Source organism: Telmatherina bonti, assembly GCF_933228915.1.
Source record: "Telmatherina bonti genome assembly, chromosome: 15".
Lineage (NCBI taxonomy): Eukaryota > Metazoa > Chordata > Actinopteri > Atheriniformes > Telmatherinidae > Telmatherina > Telmatherina bonti.
The window spans coordinates 28,456,825-28,477,537 of NC_136613.1; the positions used below are offsets into that span (position 1 = coordinate 28,456,825).

Sequence of the window (20,713 nt, forward strand, 5' to 3'; positions counted from 1 at the left end):
AAAGGCGCTAGTTACACTAAAAATGCTGCCCGCTACAGATACGCTACTTCTGCAGTCACTGACAGGAGCAAAACCATTTTCAGGTCTAACAAAGAGAAAGAAATTTGTGTAGAGGTGCTGTGCTGGCTTCTTTTGTATTTTGCAAGGACAGCAATGTGTCAAGAGCTCGAGCTTTATTCCTGCAATAGTGTGGGTTCTAGTGTGGTATTTTCATACTTGTAAACAAGTATGAAAATACATCTTTGTGTAATGATATGCATTTGCAGGTCATACATATGCCACAGTTCATACGCAACATACCAACAGTTTATCTTTACTGGCAATAATGAGTTGGGTCTCTGAGGAGCCATCTGCTCTGTGAACTCTTACCATTAGAGCAGAGCTGGACTTTCAAGTACCCTCTGTTGTTCTGTAACTGGCTGCATTTTCTGATTGATGCCAAGTTTGTTGCTTATGAATAAGGTGTCTTTCAGTATGTTGCTTATTAACCTGACAGTAAAGAGAGAACATTGGGAGAAAGAAGTTAACAGGAGCATCAACAGTAAAGTGACAGTCAGGACTCGTTGTGGTGTGAATATCTGAGTGAATAAAAGCTTGATTTCCAAAAGCCATGCTTAAACATTTCTTTGATATTTTAACTTCCACAACTTCTATTTTCTTTTCAATTTCAATGTTTGACATTTTTAAAACAGAGAGTTTGATGCAATGTTTTGGGCCCCTGTCTGGTTTGGAAGGCACCGCTTTTAGAGTTACAGTTTACTGCCACTTTTTGCTTGTTTGGGACATTCACTTTTTTCTACAAAAAGTTTCCAGGTTTTGTGAGATTCCTGGGTTATTTTATTTTCATTAAGTGTCACAGAAACATCTTAAAGAAGCACCTTGTCAGGTGGTTCATTGTGGATTTTGACGGATATGAAGGATAATAGTAAAATTATGGAGCCCATCTTATGTTTTTCAAAGTAACTTGTTTTATCTGTCAGAATATGCCGAAAAATTCAACCATTTTTTCCTCTTTTAAGTAAATTGTTCTTGACGCTGCAACACAAGCTGACATCATGAGTCTACCAACATGCTTCATAGTAAAGTTTCCCTTCAAAGTGAATTAAATTTGCAAATATTTTCCCTCCAAACAAAAATCCTCCCAGAAAGAGAGAAGTTATGGGGAGGATACAGAAGAGATTGTAATAATGCAACCCTGAAATGAAATAAGTTAGATATTGGCTAAAGTGTGTACACAAAGGCTTTTTCTGAAGAGGATATTAAAAGGAAGCATCTCCATCTCTTTAATCTCTTTTAGTTTATCACATATATACAGCAGTCTCCCTTTTGTTCACATGGTAATAATAACTGAAGGTGCTAAATTTGCTTCAAGGGCTTTTTACAAGCTGGCCCATAAAGCTGGCACTTAATGTATTAAGGATTGGCTGCATAAAACAACACAAACACTGCAGAACCAATCACAATGCTGCAGGAGTTTGTGAGATTGTCAAACGCTGTCAAGTCTTGAGCTGGTGGAAGAACTTTTTTTTTTTTTTTTTTTTTTTGTCTTGTCCAGCATTTAGGCAAGCAGAATGATGGTCTGGATGCTGTGTTCTGCTGAGCAAATTTTCTCTGCCAAGGGAAGCTTTATAGATATAATGATCCCCTTGACTTTCTGAATTTTTATTTTATTTCTATATTTATTTTGTATTATTGTTTGAATTTTAGAGTTTGTACTGCTGGACCAGAGAGGACAGACGAAAGACAGAAAGAGAGGGGAGAAAAAACACCTCATAAGAAAAGTGAAAGAGATAAAGGGAGAGAAAAAAAAAACCCAACTAAAAAATAACCCAAAAACAAAAAGAAAAAAACAACCTATAGATGTATACATATACACACAGACATACACACACGTACATATACACACACACACACACACACACACACACGCACACACACACATGTGCACACATACATGTGCACACACATGGGCACACACATGCACCCACTCACCCACCTCCACCCCCACACACCCACACACACCCACACCCACACGCATCTACACTTCCTCCTTAAACACACCCTATCCACCCATTCTCTTACACACGCTCAAACTCACACTCTCCTACCCCCGTTCTTTATACTCACACACCCCCTCACACACACATCCCTGCTCCCTCTATAATCACCCATTCTTCCATACACGCATACCCCACTCTACACACACACATACATCCCTACACCCCTCTATCCACATTCACACTCCTCATTGTACACCCACCCCATCGCTCACCCGTACCACCAACATAACCCCACATACACACCCCCACCCATCTGCATACACCCCCCCCCTCCTATCCCAGCGGCCACCCACTTTACTAAATTCTTACACCCTGATTCCTCCCCTTACTCCCCCTCTACTCTAACATTCATTCACCACTTCATCCATTGGCTCATGCACGCCCTCACCTTTCTTTCCCAACGTGTCCCCTGTGAGATACCCCCGGGGGAGCAGGGGATAGGAGGGCCCCGATCAGGACCCCACAACATGCAGCCGATCCAGCACCATCCAGGGCCAGCCCAGACCCAGGCCCCCTGGGTGGAAGAACTTTAAGGACAGCTAGTTTTCACCAAAGTTTAGTGAAATAATGTGAAATGTTAGGACAATTTCTGGAAATGGTTTAAACATTTCTTGTCAATCATGTCAAAAAAAGTTGCATGCACACCGTGTGTGTGTGTGTGTGTGTGTGTTACTAAACCCAAACTTTTGCATGGCTGCTCCAACACATTTTTTTTGTTTGTTTACATAAAAATATACAAAGAAAAAACATTACACCAATATCTCTTGTTAAATGTGCAAAATCTTTTCAGGTTTTTGGAAAGCTGTCCATGTTCTGCAGAAAATCTGCAGGTTCTTAATGGAATTGTTTTAACTAAGCTGTAACTAACACCTTGTATGTGTTTGGTTTGTTGACAGACGTCTTCACTGCACCAGAAACTACATCCACATGCACCTGTTTGTTTCCTTCATGTTACGTGCCGCCAGCATCTTTGTGAAGGACAAAGTTGTCTATTCAAGTGCAGGACTGCAGGACTTTGACTCGGCCCTGTTGGACAACTTGAAGACAGTCAGCGTAGCATCACTTGACAAGTCTCAGTATGTAAGTATGAAGCCTCCATCATTTTATTTTCTTATCGTTCTTTCTTCTGTTAGATCAAATACAAAGATGTCAATATTTGAAGGTAATCTTGCAGACTTTTCTGCACAAAATGTCCACATTAATTCATATTTAAATAGATTTTTCTTACCACACATCAGTAGGTGTTAATAAGACATTGTCCAACGAATATAATTATTCTGTCTTGCTAGATTGATGTACCTTCATGTTACAGAAATAGCCAGCTTTTATTGCCAGTAAGCCACAGTTGCTGTTAATGGGGTGCATAAATGAATGTTTCATTTGTTCCATATTAACTATGTAATTCTTTATTTTTATGTAATAATTCATACATTTTATTTTCATGTTCATAATGATTTAGGATTAACCCTTTGATGCATCATGTCCACTCCAGGACACACCTATTTAAATGCTGTTTTCCAGTATATTCACAAGTTAGGATGGTATATTTGCAACTTTGTCACTTCAGTGAACATTAGGAGAGTCACCAACACACACTGCCACTCACTGAAGGATAAACAAATATAGTATAACATTTCATATATAGACATAATTACCAACAGTGATAAACAGGACAGTGATAATTGTATTGAAAATAGTCCATTGTCATGGAATATTTTTATTACATAAATATGATGATATATATTTTTCAATATTTCTATAGAATAGATAATATAAATAAACTAAATAAAAAGTCAAAAAAATAAATACATAGAAAAGTATCCGTGCATGTCTGTAAAAGTAGAATACTGCATGTAAGAAAATGTGGCATTACTTTTTTTAATAATTCATGCATCTAAGAGTTACTTTGTGGTAGAGTTGGGCGATATGATGATATATATCCTTTGGATGATAGAAAATGTTGTTTCATATGAAACGCCACAATAAGGTGCTTTACTGCAGTATTTTATGTCAAGATGTGCTTTACGGCATGCATGCTGCAATATATAAACAAACATGGAGAAAGACGTGTTTCAGAGCAGGATAATTCACTAAAAGGTGACCCGCTAACCAAAACTGATGAGCTTGTTTATAAAATAGAGGAAATTTCTGTCGCATGGATGTGGAACCATGGCCTTCATTATGTTTTCCCCTCTGTCTGTAAAGCGTCTTGAGATGGCATTGCCGTGATTTGACGCTATATAAATAAATTTGAATTGAATTGAATTGAACCAACAATGGACTAGCTCACAGTCCCAACAACGGACTCCGACACAACGAACAAATTTTCTCACCAGCGCAGGAATCAGGATAAAGAATACAGAATAAAGAATAGAGTCAACGAGCAAAAGCCGCAAAAGCAGCGTAGGGTGGAGGCGAAAGCTCATAATAAACTCCAAACGCAAACGCTGCCAAAGGTATTTACCATAAACGCCATACGGCTATGGTTCCCCCAGATGGAAGGAGATCACTGCTGCCGTTGTCAAGCACATCTGACACATAACTGATGACTGACAAAAAATTACACAAACAATTTTATATTGTTATGTAGATCGTTATGGGGATATAAAATGAGGACTATCCTAATATGAGATTTTGGTCATATCGCCCAGCCCCACTTTGTGGCTTCGCAAAAGATGTTGCTTTCATGCACAATTTTCACATAATACCAACCAAATTGGAAAATAAACAAACAATATAAGTAATTTGAAATTCTATAACTGTATAACCATAGTTAACCATTGGGTACATTATGGTCAATTGTTTCTTAATAAAGATATGTACCGTGAAATCAACTCGGTGCGTTTAGTTATGTAGACATGGTCATGATGATTTGGTGATGTTGAAACGGAGCATCAGAATGAGAAGGAAAGGAGATCTAAGAGAGTTTAAATGTGGCATGGTTGTTGGTCAAAGTATTTCTGATTGCTGCTCTACTGGAATCTTCACACGCAACCACGTTCGGGGTTTAGAGAGCATGGTCCAAAAAAGGAATAGATCCAGTAAACAGCAGTTGTCTAGATCAAAATGCGTTGAAGTCAGAAGACGAGCTATGAAACCTGGATTAACATGTTGTGTAACATGAAAACAAACTGTGCTCCTTTGCAATTGGTTTATTGCAACACTCATGAAGCCATACCTTGTACCAGTAATGAATACCTTAAAAAGCAGCCAGTGGTTGTATGTAGTGACGTTATTTTTATGCTGATGACGCTCAACTGCGATGACAGATCCCAGCAGCCTCACAGCTTCATGTCTCACATAATTTATCCAGCCAGACTGAATTTTGTGGAGCTCTTTGCCCACTGAAGTTCAGCCATGTTAAAGTCCACCATAAACCTCTCCTGTCCTTTGGTCAGACTGACACACTTCGTCTTCCCACTTTGCTCTAGTGAAGATCCACCCAACCTAACTCAGCTTATCCCTTCTTGTAAAGCGCTTTGTGAATACATCAGAATCAGCTTTAATCGCCAGGTCATTTTGGGCTCTAGTGGAAGTTTAAGGATAAGTAACAAGGAATAAAATAACAGACTAATATATAGCAATGTCTACTATATACTGAGCAAGATTTATAAGACCTAATTCCAACTATCAGATAAATACATGCTGTCTATGAAACATAAGAGTGATGAGGTTTTATGGATTAAAATTAAAATAGAGAAAAGTTTTCCAATAGAAACACTCAACCGTTGCTGTCCAGTGTAACACAACACATTTATGCTTTCTGATAATAAATAAACAATTTGGCAATTCATCAAGGATTTGTAAATCCATCTGTCTATTTACCCTTTAAATCATGTTTGCTGTTCTTCTAAAAGTTGATTAATTATTCTAAGCTGTATTTATTAGTGTACTGGAACCCCCCCCCCCCCCCCCCCCCCCCCCCCTCCAGCCTAATTATAGTCATCGACAGTATCTGGTGATTTGAAATTTAAATGCAATCACATCATACAGCCGTCACATCTTTACAACTATAAAACTCCACATGCTCATAAATTTGTACTAATGAATATACAGGATTTCAACAGACAAACCAAATAACTCGAGTTAATTACAGAGTGAGAAGAAAAATGATTTATTAATTTGCCTTTCTGGTAAAAAACAAAACAAATTCAGCTGTGGCATCAAAGCAACTGCTAAATTTACAAGACAGATGTAGAAATCTTCCCCAAAGTGTATTAAGAGAGGAGTCTCTTTCTCTGGGATTTAATTTCAACGTAAACCATTCATGTGCATCCACATATCCAGTTTTACAGAGACTATAAATGAGAAATAGTTGGTGATTATTGAGTAGGATAACTGATGAAGACAGACAAAAACAAGTTATTTTTTGGCTTTAAACCAAGTGTATGCTGAGATGTGCTGTGAAATTAAATGGTTTTTTTTTCTGTCTGTTATTAAAGAAAAATAAAATGAAAAATGTAACACCTGGCTGTCAAATCAGTGCAGTGTGTCTCAGACAGGCTGCTGAATTGCATCCTGAGAATAATACAGAATACTGTTGTTTGTGGGGATCTTTGCAGTTTGGAAGGCTTTCTCCACTATTTTCCAAATGATGCAATAAATAAGCCGCTACCGTCATACGGTGGCAGATTAATATACAGATGAACATAAAGAAGGAGTGTATAAAGAAGCAGCTCCCACAAAGCAGCATAAGTAAGAGGAAACAATCATTTAATATGTGGATGCTTTGGCAGTGCAGCTCCACAGCACATTTTTGTGTTGTTGCTTTTGTGGTTTTTAGAAAAACATCCTGAAATGCAGCCTATTTGTGTATTTTTATGTAAAAGCCATTCAGTTTGGGGCTTAAAGCTGCTCTATGGATTTATCAGATGAACCTGGTAGTTGCCTTTTGTTGTGAAACTGCAGATTCAGCGTTCTCCAATGAGAAAATGTCAAAGTAAGTCAAGGTTAAGCAAAAATTGGGGTTGTAAATTTGAGTTGGGAAGCTGTGCACTGCTTGGATCTCTAATAAAAACTCAGTCATAGTTATGCAGCCAATAGAACTGACAAATTATTAAGTTGTTCACACAATTTACCATTGCACATGATGTGCCTGCATGTATGTGCTTTATGCGTTATGGCTTATGTAAAGCAATTGGCAGGCTGTAGATAGTATGCACACTTGCAGCATTTGCATATGAATATGCACAGAATGCAAACATTCAGTTGCTTGTTTGTGTCACATTTTTAAAATATTCTCTCATATCATAAGAAAGTCTCTTTCAAGTACACTTCAAGTGCATCACAACGCTTAAATGCAGACACTATAAAAATATCACTGACTTGTAGATGGCTTAATGTGGTATCTAAATGGTGTCTTGTCCAGCATTAAAGCAAGCGATGATGGTCTGGCTGCTGTGTTGTGCTGAGCAAATTTGCTTTGACAAGAGGAGCTTTATATGTACAGTACCAGTCAGAAGTTTGGATACACTTTTCTCATTATATTTAGTGAGAATGTGTACCAAACTTTTGACTGGTAGTGTGTAAAACTCCCCTTGATGATCTGGATTCCTTTTGTATTTGTTTGTTTATTTTGAGTTATTGTTTATTATGGAATTTACATAGTCCTCCTGGACCTGACCCGAGATAAAAGAAAAAGGAATGGAGCGAGAAGCAGAAACAGACAAAAAAGGAGACAAAGACAGGCCATGTAGACAACAAAACCAACACACACAAAGGAAACGAACTGAAAATGGCTGTTAGGGAGTAAACCTGCAGGACAACACAGGGACTGTGTCAGCATGCAGAAAATATGGAGTGAAAAGTGTTCGAAGATGAATGATCATGCATATGCGACCCGGCCAACACAAAGGTCAGAGGCAGGACAGGGGGACCCCAAGACCGCTGTGAACGGTAGCCACCACTGAGCACAGACGCCAGCCACCCCACAACAAAGACGACCCTGCATCTGCCCTGGAGGCGGCAAAGGTAGCCCCAGCCAGGGGCCACACAAGTCATGATGGGCCAAGACCAGCAGCCTCTAACTCTATGGACATCGGCCACCCAGGGCAGATGGAGCCCAGGACTCAGGGCCCTAAGAGGACGAAAGTCCCCACCATCATCACACTACCACAAACACACAGACACACACACACACACACACAAATCAATCCACTTGAGTATTTTTCTGTCATTTGCAGTTTTCACATTCCAGTCTATATAAAGACTTTATAAAGGGGAGAACTGAAGCTGGATCCATGACTGGTATTTTAGTGGCTTGTCCTGACTGCTGGCTCAGTACCAGAGCTGGGAGGAAGCGTTCATTCGACTGGTTTTGATCCACCAAATGGGTGCATGTATCCATATCTCAAGCAGCATCAAAGTGCCTCAAATGTTTCAATGCTGCTGCTGCTACTTGTGTCTGACAGCAGTGACATGGACGAGACAGAGAGCAGCGCTGAAGGCAGCAGGCATCAAATAAAGCAGACAGTCTGGGAGTGAAGGGCTGCACCCCCAGACAAATGATGCCATTTGAGGTGACGAACATCTCCGGAATGATGAAGCATGATCACTATAGTTCCTAGTTGTCATTTTACTAGCTAAAAGAACCACAAGAAGGATGTTTTCTGATTTGAAAAACAGAAATACAACTAAAATAAAATCAAATGCAAAATGAAAAAAGGAACCTTTAAAGGTATGTGATGTGTAGCTTCAGATTTTACATCATTCATCATTTTTTCACATTTCAATAAGAGGCGCTCGGTCCATAAAGCAATAGAAATAATATAAAGTAACCTCTGTTTGCTCTGTAAAGAGCAAAACAATGATCTTACTATCAAAAATGCATCATAGACAGATCAGTGGAGAAAAATAAGAATATATATTGATATGTGTACACAATGATGACAACAGTGGTTTAAAGGAAGTGACAACAACTCGCAGGTGTCAATAAGAAGTGGCAGGCAGGTGACAAAGATGATAATACTGTGGTGCTATTGTGCTGTTAAACAGTCTGATGGTCCTGGGTAGGAGGGAGTTTTTAGCAGCCTGTTGCTAAGCGAGCGAGTGGATGACATCATCAATGCTGACCAGCAGCCTATCCAATGTCTTCCTGTATGAAACTATTAAGACCAGCTCCAACCCTACCACAGAGCCAGCACATTTTATCAATCAGTCCAGTCTATTTGTCGTCCCTCTTCCTGGTGTTCCCTCCCAGTACACCACACCAGAGCGCTGGGAACCACAAACTGGTGAAAGATCTGCAGCAGTTTTCTACAGGAGTTAAAGGCAGCTAGCCTCCTCTGGAAGTACATCCTGGGTCTACAACCACAAACTGTCCAGTTTGTCCTCCAGCTGTAGACAGAGATACTTGTAAGACATTACCACCTCCATGCCCAGCCCTTCTATCAGGACAGGCTGATTACAGAAGTTGCAGAAGTTCAGGAGCATCTTTTGTTGTGTTAATCTGCTCCTGGTGACACCAGATCATAAAGTCCTCTGCTAAATGTTCCTGCTTCTGCTCCTCCCTGATACAGCAGACAGTCACTTGAAGACTTCTGACACAACTTCAAGTTGTACTGGAGGTCAGCTGTACAAGATGTGTGTACTATATTGTAATAACACGATTAGACAAATGAATGAAAATCAGATAAATAACAGCTCCAGTCTAGGTCCTGATTTAACTTTCTGTATTGTTGAGTTTACAAAAAACTTCATTCAGTTTTACAAAATCCTGGTATTTCTAGTGTAAAGTGTTTGAAATCACTGTTAATAATTCTTTATTCGAATCAGAATCAGATTGTTTTAATAAACTCAGACTGGGAAATTCTCATGTTAAGCAGCGTTACAGGAGCAGAACAGAAAGGAGAAAGAGATGCAAGGTCATCCCACATAGCCAGTGAAATCAGAAAGCAAAAACTAATATAAAATGTGATGCAAAAAGTACAATACATTATTATTTACAAATATCCAGATAAAAATGGAAAATTAGGATTTAAGCAATGTACAATTAGACTGAAGATGTATAATAAGGTGCAGCTTTGCATAAAAGAGGTGAACAGTGAACAGACTGCAGCCTTTATTTGACAAAAGACTCAGAAAATCAATCAAGCAGCCCAATTTTCAGATGAGTTTGAGTTTGTTATTGTGACTAGCTTGAGTCCAAAGCACACCACAGCAGAGAACTGGCACTGCTAGTGAAAACACTGAAAATGTTTTTGCTGTGTTTCCACAGTAGCTCAGAAAGGACAGACCAACAAAAGCTTTTTTGTGTCATTAATTGCCAAAATAGTTTCTTCTGTAGTGTAAGAAAGAAACTTCCTAAAGACACGCCACAGTAACCTGGGAAAAGGTTTATGTTTCTGAGGAATGTGTTACTTCATGCATGTTAGGTTAATTGGGAGGAGCAAAAGAGAACCCATGCATACATGGAGAACCGCATGCAAACACAGAAATGCCACCTTCGAGCCACTGCCCCAAGTGAGTGATTGAACCAGTGCCCTTCTTGCTGAGAGGCCACAGCGCTAACCACCACACCACAGTGTCATAATTCCAGTTCTATTCAACTTTATTTGTACAACGCCACTTCACAACAATGTTGTCACAGGGCACTTTACATACACGAATCAACATACACATCATTTCAAGCCAATTCATACATATCCTATAATAGAAACCAACTGATTGCATCAAGTCATGACTTCGATCCAATCCCCCATCCTGAGCATGCATATGGCGACAGTGGGAAGGAAAAAACTCCCCTTTAACAGGAAGAAAACCTCCGGCAGAACCCGGCTCAGGGAGGGCAGCCATCTGCCTCGACTGGTTGGGGTGGAGACGACAGGAAAGACAGATCTACATGTACAACTGCACTTATTCAGGAAGACCTGCAGAAAAAAGGAGAAATAAGTTAGAGAGGGCAATATTGGTATATATTTATACATTAATATATTAGAGAAATAGAGCGAGGTACTTCTCAGTGCATCAGGTAACATCCCCATTGCTACATAAGTAATGGGTGGCTAGACTACCCATAACTATAAGAGCAATGAGCATAACCTGGACAGTTGGGTCTCGTACATGCAGACTCCAACTCAGGAAATAGTCATATCCTAACTATAAATTAACTATGATTGGTGGAAGTGGTTCATCAAAGTGTACTTAAATCAGTTTACATGGTGGACGTTACAAGTCTGGATGTTGGGGTTATATTTTTAAGCACATAGTGTATTTTTATATACACTATAAAAATACACTATGTGTATGTGTATGTGGAACCCTAACCTTAACCATATCTGGAACTCTGCTGAATTAAACTTATTTTATTGTTGAATGTTTATCACCTTATCATCAGCTAAACCAAAAAGTACTAATTTGTGTGTTTATGTTTTAGTGAATAAAAAAAGTTTTAATGATTTAATGGTCTGCGATGGACTGGTGAGCTGTCCAGGGTGTACCCTGTCTTTCGCCCAAAGACTGCTGGGATAGGCTCCAGCTTCCCCGCGACCCTCAATCGGACTGAGCGGTTAGGATGATGAATGACTGAATGAATAGATTTAATGGTATCTCTGTACCTGCCATTTTAACAAAGTAGGAAAAGCATTTCCTCACTGTTATGCATGCAACATGTAACATACATGTAGCATCATCTTTTACACCTCTATGAGGTTGTTCAGAAGCACCTGTCATGTATTAAGTCAGTTTGTGAGTACAAAAGTGAACGAATAACCAGTATTAAAAACGTTACAACTGGATGTGATTGGTGTTAATGTTCTGTTTTTAGATTGGCTGCAAGGTGACCGTACTGCTCTTCATCTATTTTCTGGCCACCAACTACTTCTGGATCCTGGTAGAAGGCCTCTACTTGCACAGTCTCATCTTCATGGCTTTTCGGTCAGATTCCAAATACCTCTGGGGGTTTATACTCATTGGATGGGGTAAGTGAGAAAATAGCTTTTTTTTTAATGTTATTCTGAAGACACAAAGAAGCATAAGCAAAGCAGATGGTCATTGAATCCAACAGGCAAACTTCCATGAGGCTGACAATTTGCAAAAGAGTATATTTCATCAATGGCTGTCGATGTTAAGGCATTATTAGGCTCAGGTTACTTCTGCTAATCACACTCCACTGGCTTCCAGTCGCAGCACGCATCAAATTTAAAGCTTTGCTTCTGGCTTACAAAACAATAACTCAAGCAGCTCCTGTCTACCTTCACTCCTTAATCCAGAGCTACACTCACTCTCAACAGTTACATCTACCAATGAAAGACACCTTGTGTTACCACCACTTAACTATATTTATCAGAGGAGTTGGAGAACTTAGCCCTGTTCTTTGCAACAAATAATGTGGTATTCATTCTTTGTATTTTATCATTGCGAATATATACGACATGTCAACACCTGTGCCCGACTGGACTCGCAGCAGTCCACTAACACCCTCCTATGATGTCCTCTACTGTTTGATTTAGTGCTTGTGTTGTTCTCACTCTCATATGTAAATTGCTTTGGATAGTGTCAGCTAAATGACTAAAGAATAGAATAGAATAGAATAGAATAGAATAGAATAGAATAGAATAGAATAGAATAGAAGTCTGCTCTGTAGATGTAGTCAGTGTTGCATTTCCAGTCCAGTTTGTTGTCCAGCTGAACTCCAAGGTACTTCTATTCCTCCACCACCTCCACCTCCTCTCCCAGGATGGAAACAGTGCTTTGTTTATTCTTGTTCCTCCTGAAGTCAACAATCATCTCTTTTGTTTTGCTGGTATTTAATATAAGATGATTGTCACCGCACCATTTAACAAACTGACTGACCAGTTCTCTGTACTCTGCTTCTTGTCCATCACTGATACACCCCACAACTGCAGAGTCATCAGAACAGAATAGAATAGAATCGAATCTTTGTTGCATTAATGCAATCAGGGAATGCAGGTGAATACCATGGTCAGTGATTAGTCCACTGCCAACTGGCTGCATTATTTTTATACAAATGTACACTTGGTTTGGCAAGTTAAATCACGATTGTGTCACTCCATTAGCTTTGCTTTATATAAGGAAACCTCATTCTTAAGAACACAAAATAACTTATATTTGCTCGACAACTGTTAGTATGAATGAAAAACACTTCAGGAATGCACAGGTGAGATGAGTTAATCATAAAAGGTTAGCATCATTTTTTGGTTTATTTGATTTAGTGGTTTGATTTAAGAGATTGCATATGTGTGCAGATTACAGCAGCATAGCATGGGGTTGTCACAAATGGCAATCTCCTTCCTCATTTTTATTTATTGAAACTTACAGTGCATTTAACATGTTTTGCATATGTTTTGTCTTGACAGCATTAAAAAAGCAAGAGATCAGAGGGGAAGCAAATCTAGGGAGGATAAAAATACTTTGTAGACAGGACAGGATTTTAATGTGAACAAAAACTATTTGTTTTATCAGAAAAGTTAACTTAAGCCTGTAAAATGTTCTGGTTTTCTCTTGAGTAAAATTTCAATTATCTTTCAGTTATTCATATATTTATATTTGTGGGAAAAACATTGTCATTGTGTGATTTTGTGTAACATAAAAAATAATTACATATTTTTTTTTTTTTATCAAGTATATATTTAACAAGGAATAATACTACAGATCTTTACCTTTTCTGATGGGGAATATAAGCAGTAGTGATCAATAAGTTAATTATTGCTGCTTTTTTTTTGTTTTCACAATTCACTCAGTTATGAAAACTTATTTTTTCTACTCTGAGCTGCAGATAAAATTCAGAATTAGATTAAAATGTCCCTAGTTAGCAGATTATATATTGGAAGATGGTTGAGCACTTATCAGGCCATTAGAGTTCCTGTTCATAATTATATTCACTGTAATGAGGCTGCCACAGTTAGACGGGTTTCTGAGGAGGAGGACGGACAGAAGTGTCTTTACTTTGAGGAGAAATTAATCTTGCCCATCTTTATCCCCTCGGCTGCAAGCACATCTGCTTAAGCAGCTGAATATTCAGGAGACACCAAATGTACTTTCAGCTGTGTTGATAATTCTGAAGTTGAAGATATATGAGAAGAAATGTTTTCAGGCTTTTTCATTATTTTTAATCGCTGCTTATCGCACAGCTTCGCTTATGCTTCTTACTGCATTTTGTCTTGCTGCTGTTTGCCTCGCTTCGTCTCTCAGATTAAGTATTTTGTTCTATACGAATTTGATGTAACGAAATGCAAAGGTCCCTTTTATACTTGGCTGGAAAGATTTGGCTGCTATTCTCCCAGTTCCTATAGAGGGAATGATTTGGGTTATTTATCAGTGCAGATGGACTTGCGTGCATTAATTAAATAAGCTTAAAATTCTCAGTGGTAACGCCACAGATTTGTTGAATTGGTTGCAGGTCAGCAACAGCTGAGAGGGGGGCTGACAGCAACAGATTTCATCACAGAGCATGAATCAAAACAATCAATACCTTAATACAGTAGATCTACTTTAACTTCTGCCTTTTCCAAACAAGGGCAAAACTAATTCGTGTACAGTGGAACAACACAACACTTATGTATACTGCAAGCTGATATCACTATTGGTTTCATCATCAGGAGAGATGCTACATCTTCTTCTGAATCCCTGACTGAGAACACACCCTCATACTGATGAAACAAATGGCTTTGATCTGGACCTTGATCCAGATCACCTTTAAAATGTAGTTACTTGTTCTTTATTCCATTTCTAACATTTCCTGAAATTGAATTAAACTTTGTCATAATCATAGACTGTATATAAAAAGATGGACGGAGCCCCCATGACATCACCCATGGGTTTCTGAAGAGCTGAACTGAAGCTCGATGGGCGATTCCTACCATCGCCATCTTGGCAGGGGCATGTGTGTTGTCTCGCTCAGAAAATACAAATATGGGCAAAGAGGTGGATGTGAGAGAGGGGTTGTGAGCATCATGGTGGATGATTGACATCAAGTGAACTCTGAACTTCCTGTAGCTGAGAGCTAACCAAGCTAACCCAGAGATAACAGGAGCTAACCAGCTAACGGAAGTAAGCGGGCTAAAGCTAAGTCACGTTGTTAACCCGCTAAAAACTGCTGTTGTTCTACGTTCTTCTGACTTGAAGCCAGAGATTGGTACCTGTCAATCAAAAGGACACGCCCCTAAATATGCCAAATTTTGAGAATAAATTACTTTAAAACGGGCGAGTTAGAAAAAAATTCACTCCCCCCACAGTTGTCATGAAGGTAAACCAGACCTATTAAACCAAAAATGTATTTCTGAACCAGGCTGTAAACATGTTTATTTCTGCTGTGAAGTTGGTCTTGCCCTGCGATGGACTGGCAAGCTGTCCAGGGTGTAGCCTGCCTTTTGCCCAAAGACTGCTGGGATAGGCGCAGTTTCCCCACGACCCTTCATTGGACTAAGCAGTTAGGAAAATGAATGAATGAATGAATGAAATGAAGTTGGTCTTTTTAACATGGGAGTTGCTCTGTTTTGTAGCCAGCCCCTAGCGGATGAGGGGGGAACTGCAGTTTTATGCACTTTTTATCGCCAGAGGTTGCCGCTTGGTCATAACTCTTTGAGTTGTGTTGCCACCCAACAGACCAATGGCGCTGAAAACATAGCCTCTGCCTTGATGGATGTAAAAAGATTTTACTCATATCATATTAAAAAATGTGTTTGGCATTATAAAATATTTTGGGCATGTAGTGCTTTGTCACAGTTGTGAACCAAACACAAAAAAATGACTTTATCCACCTTGTTTTAGATAATTCTGTCAGTTTTCCTGCTTTACATTTAGAGCAGCACCTTTTTTGAACCAATGCCCCCTTTTTTATATCCCCATCACCCCCACCCACCCACTCTGTACCATTAACATTGCAGGACTCGTCTTCTAATTCCAATCCTTTGCTGAGTGTTGATTTATTTATTTATTTTATGTTGTTTACATAATTTAAACTCAACCCTCATCAGTCTCCAGTCTACACCCCAGAAGTGACCCACATGCTTAGAAAACATTACATGCACACAGTGGTCTGTTCACAGAAGTGAAAATTATGCTAAATGCGTCAGCATGTGTATGAATAAACTTCAAATGTGCCTGAAAAGACATGGAAAAAAATCTAAGAATGATTATATTATTTTTTTTACAAATACAGCAATTGATATGTGACAAGGGAGAGTAATTAAACACTTTCTCTTCAATTTTGCACAATAATGTGGTGGGAACTCAAACATAAATCCAATGTAAACATGGCAGAATCATCTAAACTTACACTTCCTGGAGTGTGGAATTGGCAAAAGAGCTCAAGATTTAAATGTGCAAAGTAGCACACAAGATCTAGTAGATATAGATCAGCACAACCATCTAATATGATTTATGAAAATCCAGCACCTGTATTTGAACTTATGACCTTCTGAATGAAATGCAATTCGTTTTACCACTATGCCATTAAATTTCTTCTTCACACCCTGGCAGGAGAGCTAATATTTTTTGCCATTGGTATGGGATTGCCTTTGCCACCATTGTGTAATCAGCAGAATTGCAAAAAGATTATTTTAAATAGTTTGTAAATACAACTAAAATTCCTAAGTCAGTTGTTAAACAACATTAATCATTGCAGAAAACCATTTAGAACTGCTTGTGTAATCAGTTCAAGACTTTATTGCTAAACATGAGCAATGTTGTTTCGTGTGAAGCATTTTAACAACAAAAGTAATATTTTACTGTCATATCTACATTTTTTTTTTTACTTTAAACTAATCCTCTGTATTAATTGTACAACTTTTGAGAACAAATATTGCACAGGATATATCTTATTTGTGTAGACAGGCCACACTTTGATTACACAGTTTGAAGCCGAAGCCCAGTCTGTGTGCATAACTGACATACCATTATAGTGTACAATGTCCAGGACCGGGTTTGAACCATTGCCTTGCATACCAATGCGCACCTGTATACCGGTGCAGAAGATGGACCAATCACTGAGCTGCATTTTCTGTTTTGTCCAATCACAGAAACGAATTGGAAAAATTGACAAAAACTTGAATACTTTAAAAAGTTTAAATGTTACAAAGACCAAAAGTCATTGCACATATCTCCTGAATGAGCTGAACAGTTTGACATTTGAATCATTGAAGTGAGACAAAAGGTATAGGAGGAGTAGCGTTTCAAACATTTTGCAGGAAATACAGTGGGGACGGAAAAATTGATGGACTGGACACTGCACACTGGTGCAGAGCTCCGAAACCCTGTTGAAGCAGTTTTCAGGTCATTATGAAAAAATCGACCAACCGCTGTGCTGAATTTTTGAAAGGTCCATTCTGCATTTGGTTGAAAGGACTTTCATCTAATCACAAGGCTGAATTAATTTTTTTTTTTACAAAATGCTAAATATCTCAAAAACTACAAAGATTTGAAACTACAAAAGTAGTAGCACACATCTCCCGAAAGAGCTGCAGGGTTTGAGATGTGAATGATTGAAGTGACCTGAACGGCACAGGAGGAGTAGCGCGGCAAAGTTTGGCGGAATAATAATAAAAATGGCCGAACAGGATCTCAATAATGTGAATGCCCACATGGGCATTCACATTAAATACGTCTGAAGCAATGAAAATGGTGGTACTGCCAGTTTGAAACCTGGATGAGTGGCATATGGAAAGTAAATTAATTGCACTTTATGCGACTTGCTAATCTTTAGCTGTTATATATATCTGGGCTGGGCAACTAGACGTGGCGCCAAACTTTTTCTGACCAACTGAATGGCATCCTATTTTATTTAATTGTAATTTTATCTATTTATAAATTATATTCAAATGAAAACTGTTAAACATGTTATTTGTACACTGTGTGTGTGTTATATTTTTAACATTGTGTGGGCTTCACTGTCCTTTATTATTGAGCAGTAGATGAGAAAATGGGTCAGGGAGATGTCGGAATTGAACCTACACCTGGCTGCTGTACCAGGTGAACTAAACACCTATGTTAGCATTCGACTTTAAAAAAAGAGTTATTTTCCTTGTCTTCATTTTCACCGTCAACATTTCTTTGCTGGTTTAGTAACCGCATTGCTCTACCCTACTGCTTGTGAAACCTCAGACAGAAACAGCTAAACTTACCAGCTCTGAAGGCTGAGAGGAGGAGACGCTGCAGCTAGCTTCGGAGTAAACTCCCTTCACTTCACCCTGTAGCAGTAAAGCAGACACAGGAATCTGCTGGAACTAGAAAAGCTGTGTGGTTTTAATGCTAATCGCTTGTAGCAAAACTTTCACAGCTAAATAAACAGGCAGTTGCTTACAGCTAACTTCTTCTGCTCCCAACGCAGCTGACGTGCTGTACGTCTCTCTTCTCTCTCTAGCTTGACCACGCCATTCTGTTAGCACATTGCTGTGAACTGTGTCTGCGCATTGACAGAGAACTTTTTAGCAATATGATCTTGTGAGACGGATTTTCTCCAGTTGTCGACCACTGACCTAAAAGGACTTATCATTAAAAGTGAACAATTGATTCACCCCCCCTTTTTGAAAAATTGCTCCCAGCGCCCCCTGACAGTCTCTGAACGCCGGCGGTACCGCCCCTGTTGAGAAGCACTGGTTTAGAGGAAGGCTGTAGGAGAACCCGTTTGATAAATCCCACAATTAATCACTCAGTTGTCACATCTGACATCATGGTCCACACTCTTTACCAGTTGGTGGTGTGTATATATGACACATCACTAATAAATTAATATTTTGTTAAACAATGCTTTAATGTTTCTGGTACGGTCAGGTGTTTTCTGTTCCTCTCAGTCAGACTTTTGCACCTGTTGACAGGTATTTTGTCCCACTGTTCATCAGAAAAATGCTTTAATTTGTCCGGGACCAATTTTTTTTCTTCAACTCAATTAAATGAAAAAAAGAAAAAAAAAAACGGTGTCTTTTAACATTGAATTATAATTTATCAAATTTGTAGGTATTGTCTCTAGTTGTTTGAGTGACTGTTTTAAATTCAGCCTTTTCTTTGAAGAAAAGGTATGAATAAATCTGAGGATAACTATATATATATATATATCGATATATATTTGTATATATGTATATGTACGTGTGTGTATGTATGAGGTTCCCTTCCCATGATGCCACTCAGTATAAAACAACAACCTGCTGATGTGTTCCTATTTCACAGTTTTTTAACCTTCAATTATATTTTCCACATCATGACAACTTTTCATTTTACACATTTTCTTCTCACTCAGGGTATCGATCTGTCACTCCATACATTCAGATGAACTCAATGAAAAGCAAATCAGTATGTGCTCCCAAGTTAAAAGACTTTATGTGTAAAATAAGTTCCTACTCTTCCCTACTACACTGTTGTTAATTCAACATGAGATGTAAGATTTTATTCAGAATTTATAGCTGAGTACATTTTGTTCCAAAGATTTGAATTAATACGTCTGAACAGATTTTACACAAACACCTCTGTATAAGTTTTCCTCTGTTTGTATTGATCATATACAGTAGATTGAACTTGTTGGAATAGCTGCATTTCTTTAGATTTGATGGACATCAAGGTCGGTGGAAAGGAAGCAGGGATGTCATGTTGGGTGAATGTGTAATTGCGTGTGTCATTATAGCACCGGTATAAAGAACTGTTCACAAGCCAGTGTCTTTCAGTTTCTAAGGCACACCAGTTACCAGGATCCACACGCATTTGCTGAATGAATATGAAATAATATATATGTCTGTGTGTGTGTTTGTGTGTGTTTGTTGCTATTTCAGGTGTTCCAGCTGTGTTTGTGGCAGTGTGGGCGATTGTTAGGGCAACGCTGGCAGATGCAAGGTGAGTGAGCAGGACACTGTAAAACTCCTACAGTATTTGCAGCTTCTGTCATGCCAAGCAGACAAAAAATACACATAAGATTAAAAAAAAAAAAAAAAAAAAAAAAAGAAAAAAACATATCAAAATTGTTTAAAATAGGCCAAGCAGTCTAAAGTAAATACCACAAAATAAGCATGAAGAGAGAGAGAGAGAAGGAAACAGTATGGTGACTGCCTAATTGTGGTGACATTAGAGCCATGTGTGAAATCCAATTAAACGCGGATGGTTTAGTAAGCAGCACAATCCCGAGGAGGAGTGAGCATATAATGCAGCAGCTGGAAGCTTTAGAGCAAGTGCTGTGAAAGACCAAGGTAAAGACGCCGTCAGCCAAGTTGTGTTTGGAAAAGAGAGAGAGAGAAAACAGATGAGCAACGTTTTGATGAAAAAAAACCATCCTTTCTCCCGTTTTTAATTTTGTGGAGATACTTATTAAATTATTGTTGCTCCACGATTGGAACCTGCTGAGAATTATCGACCAAAAAAATACACTTTTTTGGATAAACAAAGTAAAATATAATAATAAAATCAATTAATACATGATGATTGAGCCTTCCTTGTTTTATATCCTCCCTCTTCGTTGCTAAGTAGATTTTCTTTTTGAATAAATGTTCAATCAAATTTCCTTATTTTTATTTCTCATCTCATTTTTACTCCAAAGTTAAAGGCTGACTTGTTGCAGGCTGACTATTGAGCCTTCCTTTCCTGCCTCTTCAGATTAATTTCCTTTTCCCCCCTGCAGGTGCTGGGAGTTAAGCGCTGGTAACATCAAGTGGATCTACCAGGTGCCCATCTTGACAGCGATTGGGGTAAGAGAGTGAAAAGTAGACTTTACCAAC

At 38.7% G+C, this 20,713-nt stretch overlaps 1 protein-coding gene across 1 annotated transcript in view; it reads left to right on the forward strand.

The window, feature by feature from the left end:
• The window catches only part of pth2ra (parathyroid hormone 2 receptor a), a gene marked incomplete at both ends in the record, with an annotated part of 85,885 nt that overhangs the window by 37,221 nt on the left and 27,951 nt on the right, over positions 1 to 20,713 (forward strand). Inside the window, 4 exons of the mRNA XM_079254429.1 lie at positions 2,957 to 3,140; positions 11,824 to 11,977; positions 19,778 to 19,838; positions 20,617 to 20,683. Coding sequence (XP_079110555.1) covers positions 2,957 to 3,140; positions 11,824 to 11,977; positions 19,778 to 19,838; positions 20,617 to 20,683 — 466 coding nt within the window. The remainder of the gene's footprint in view (positions 1 to 2,956; positions 3,141 to 11,823; positions 11,978 to 19,777; positions 19,839 to 20,616; positions 20,684 to 20,713) is intronic.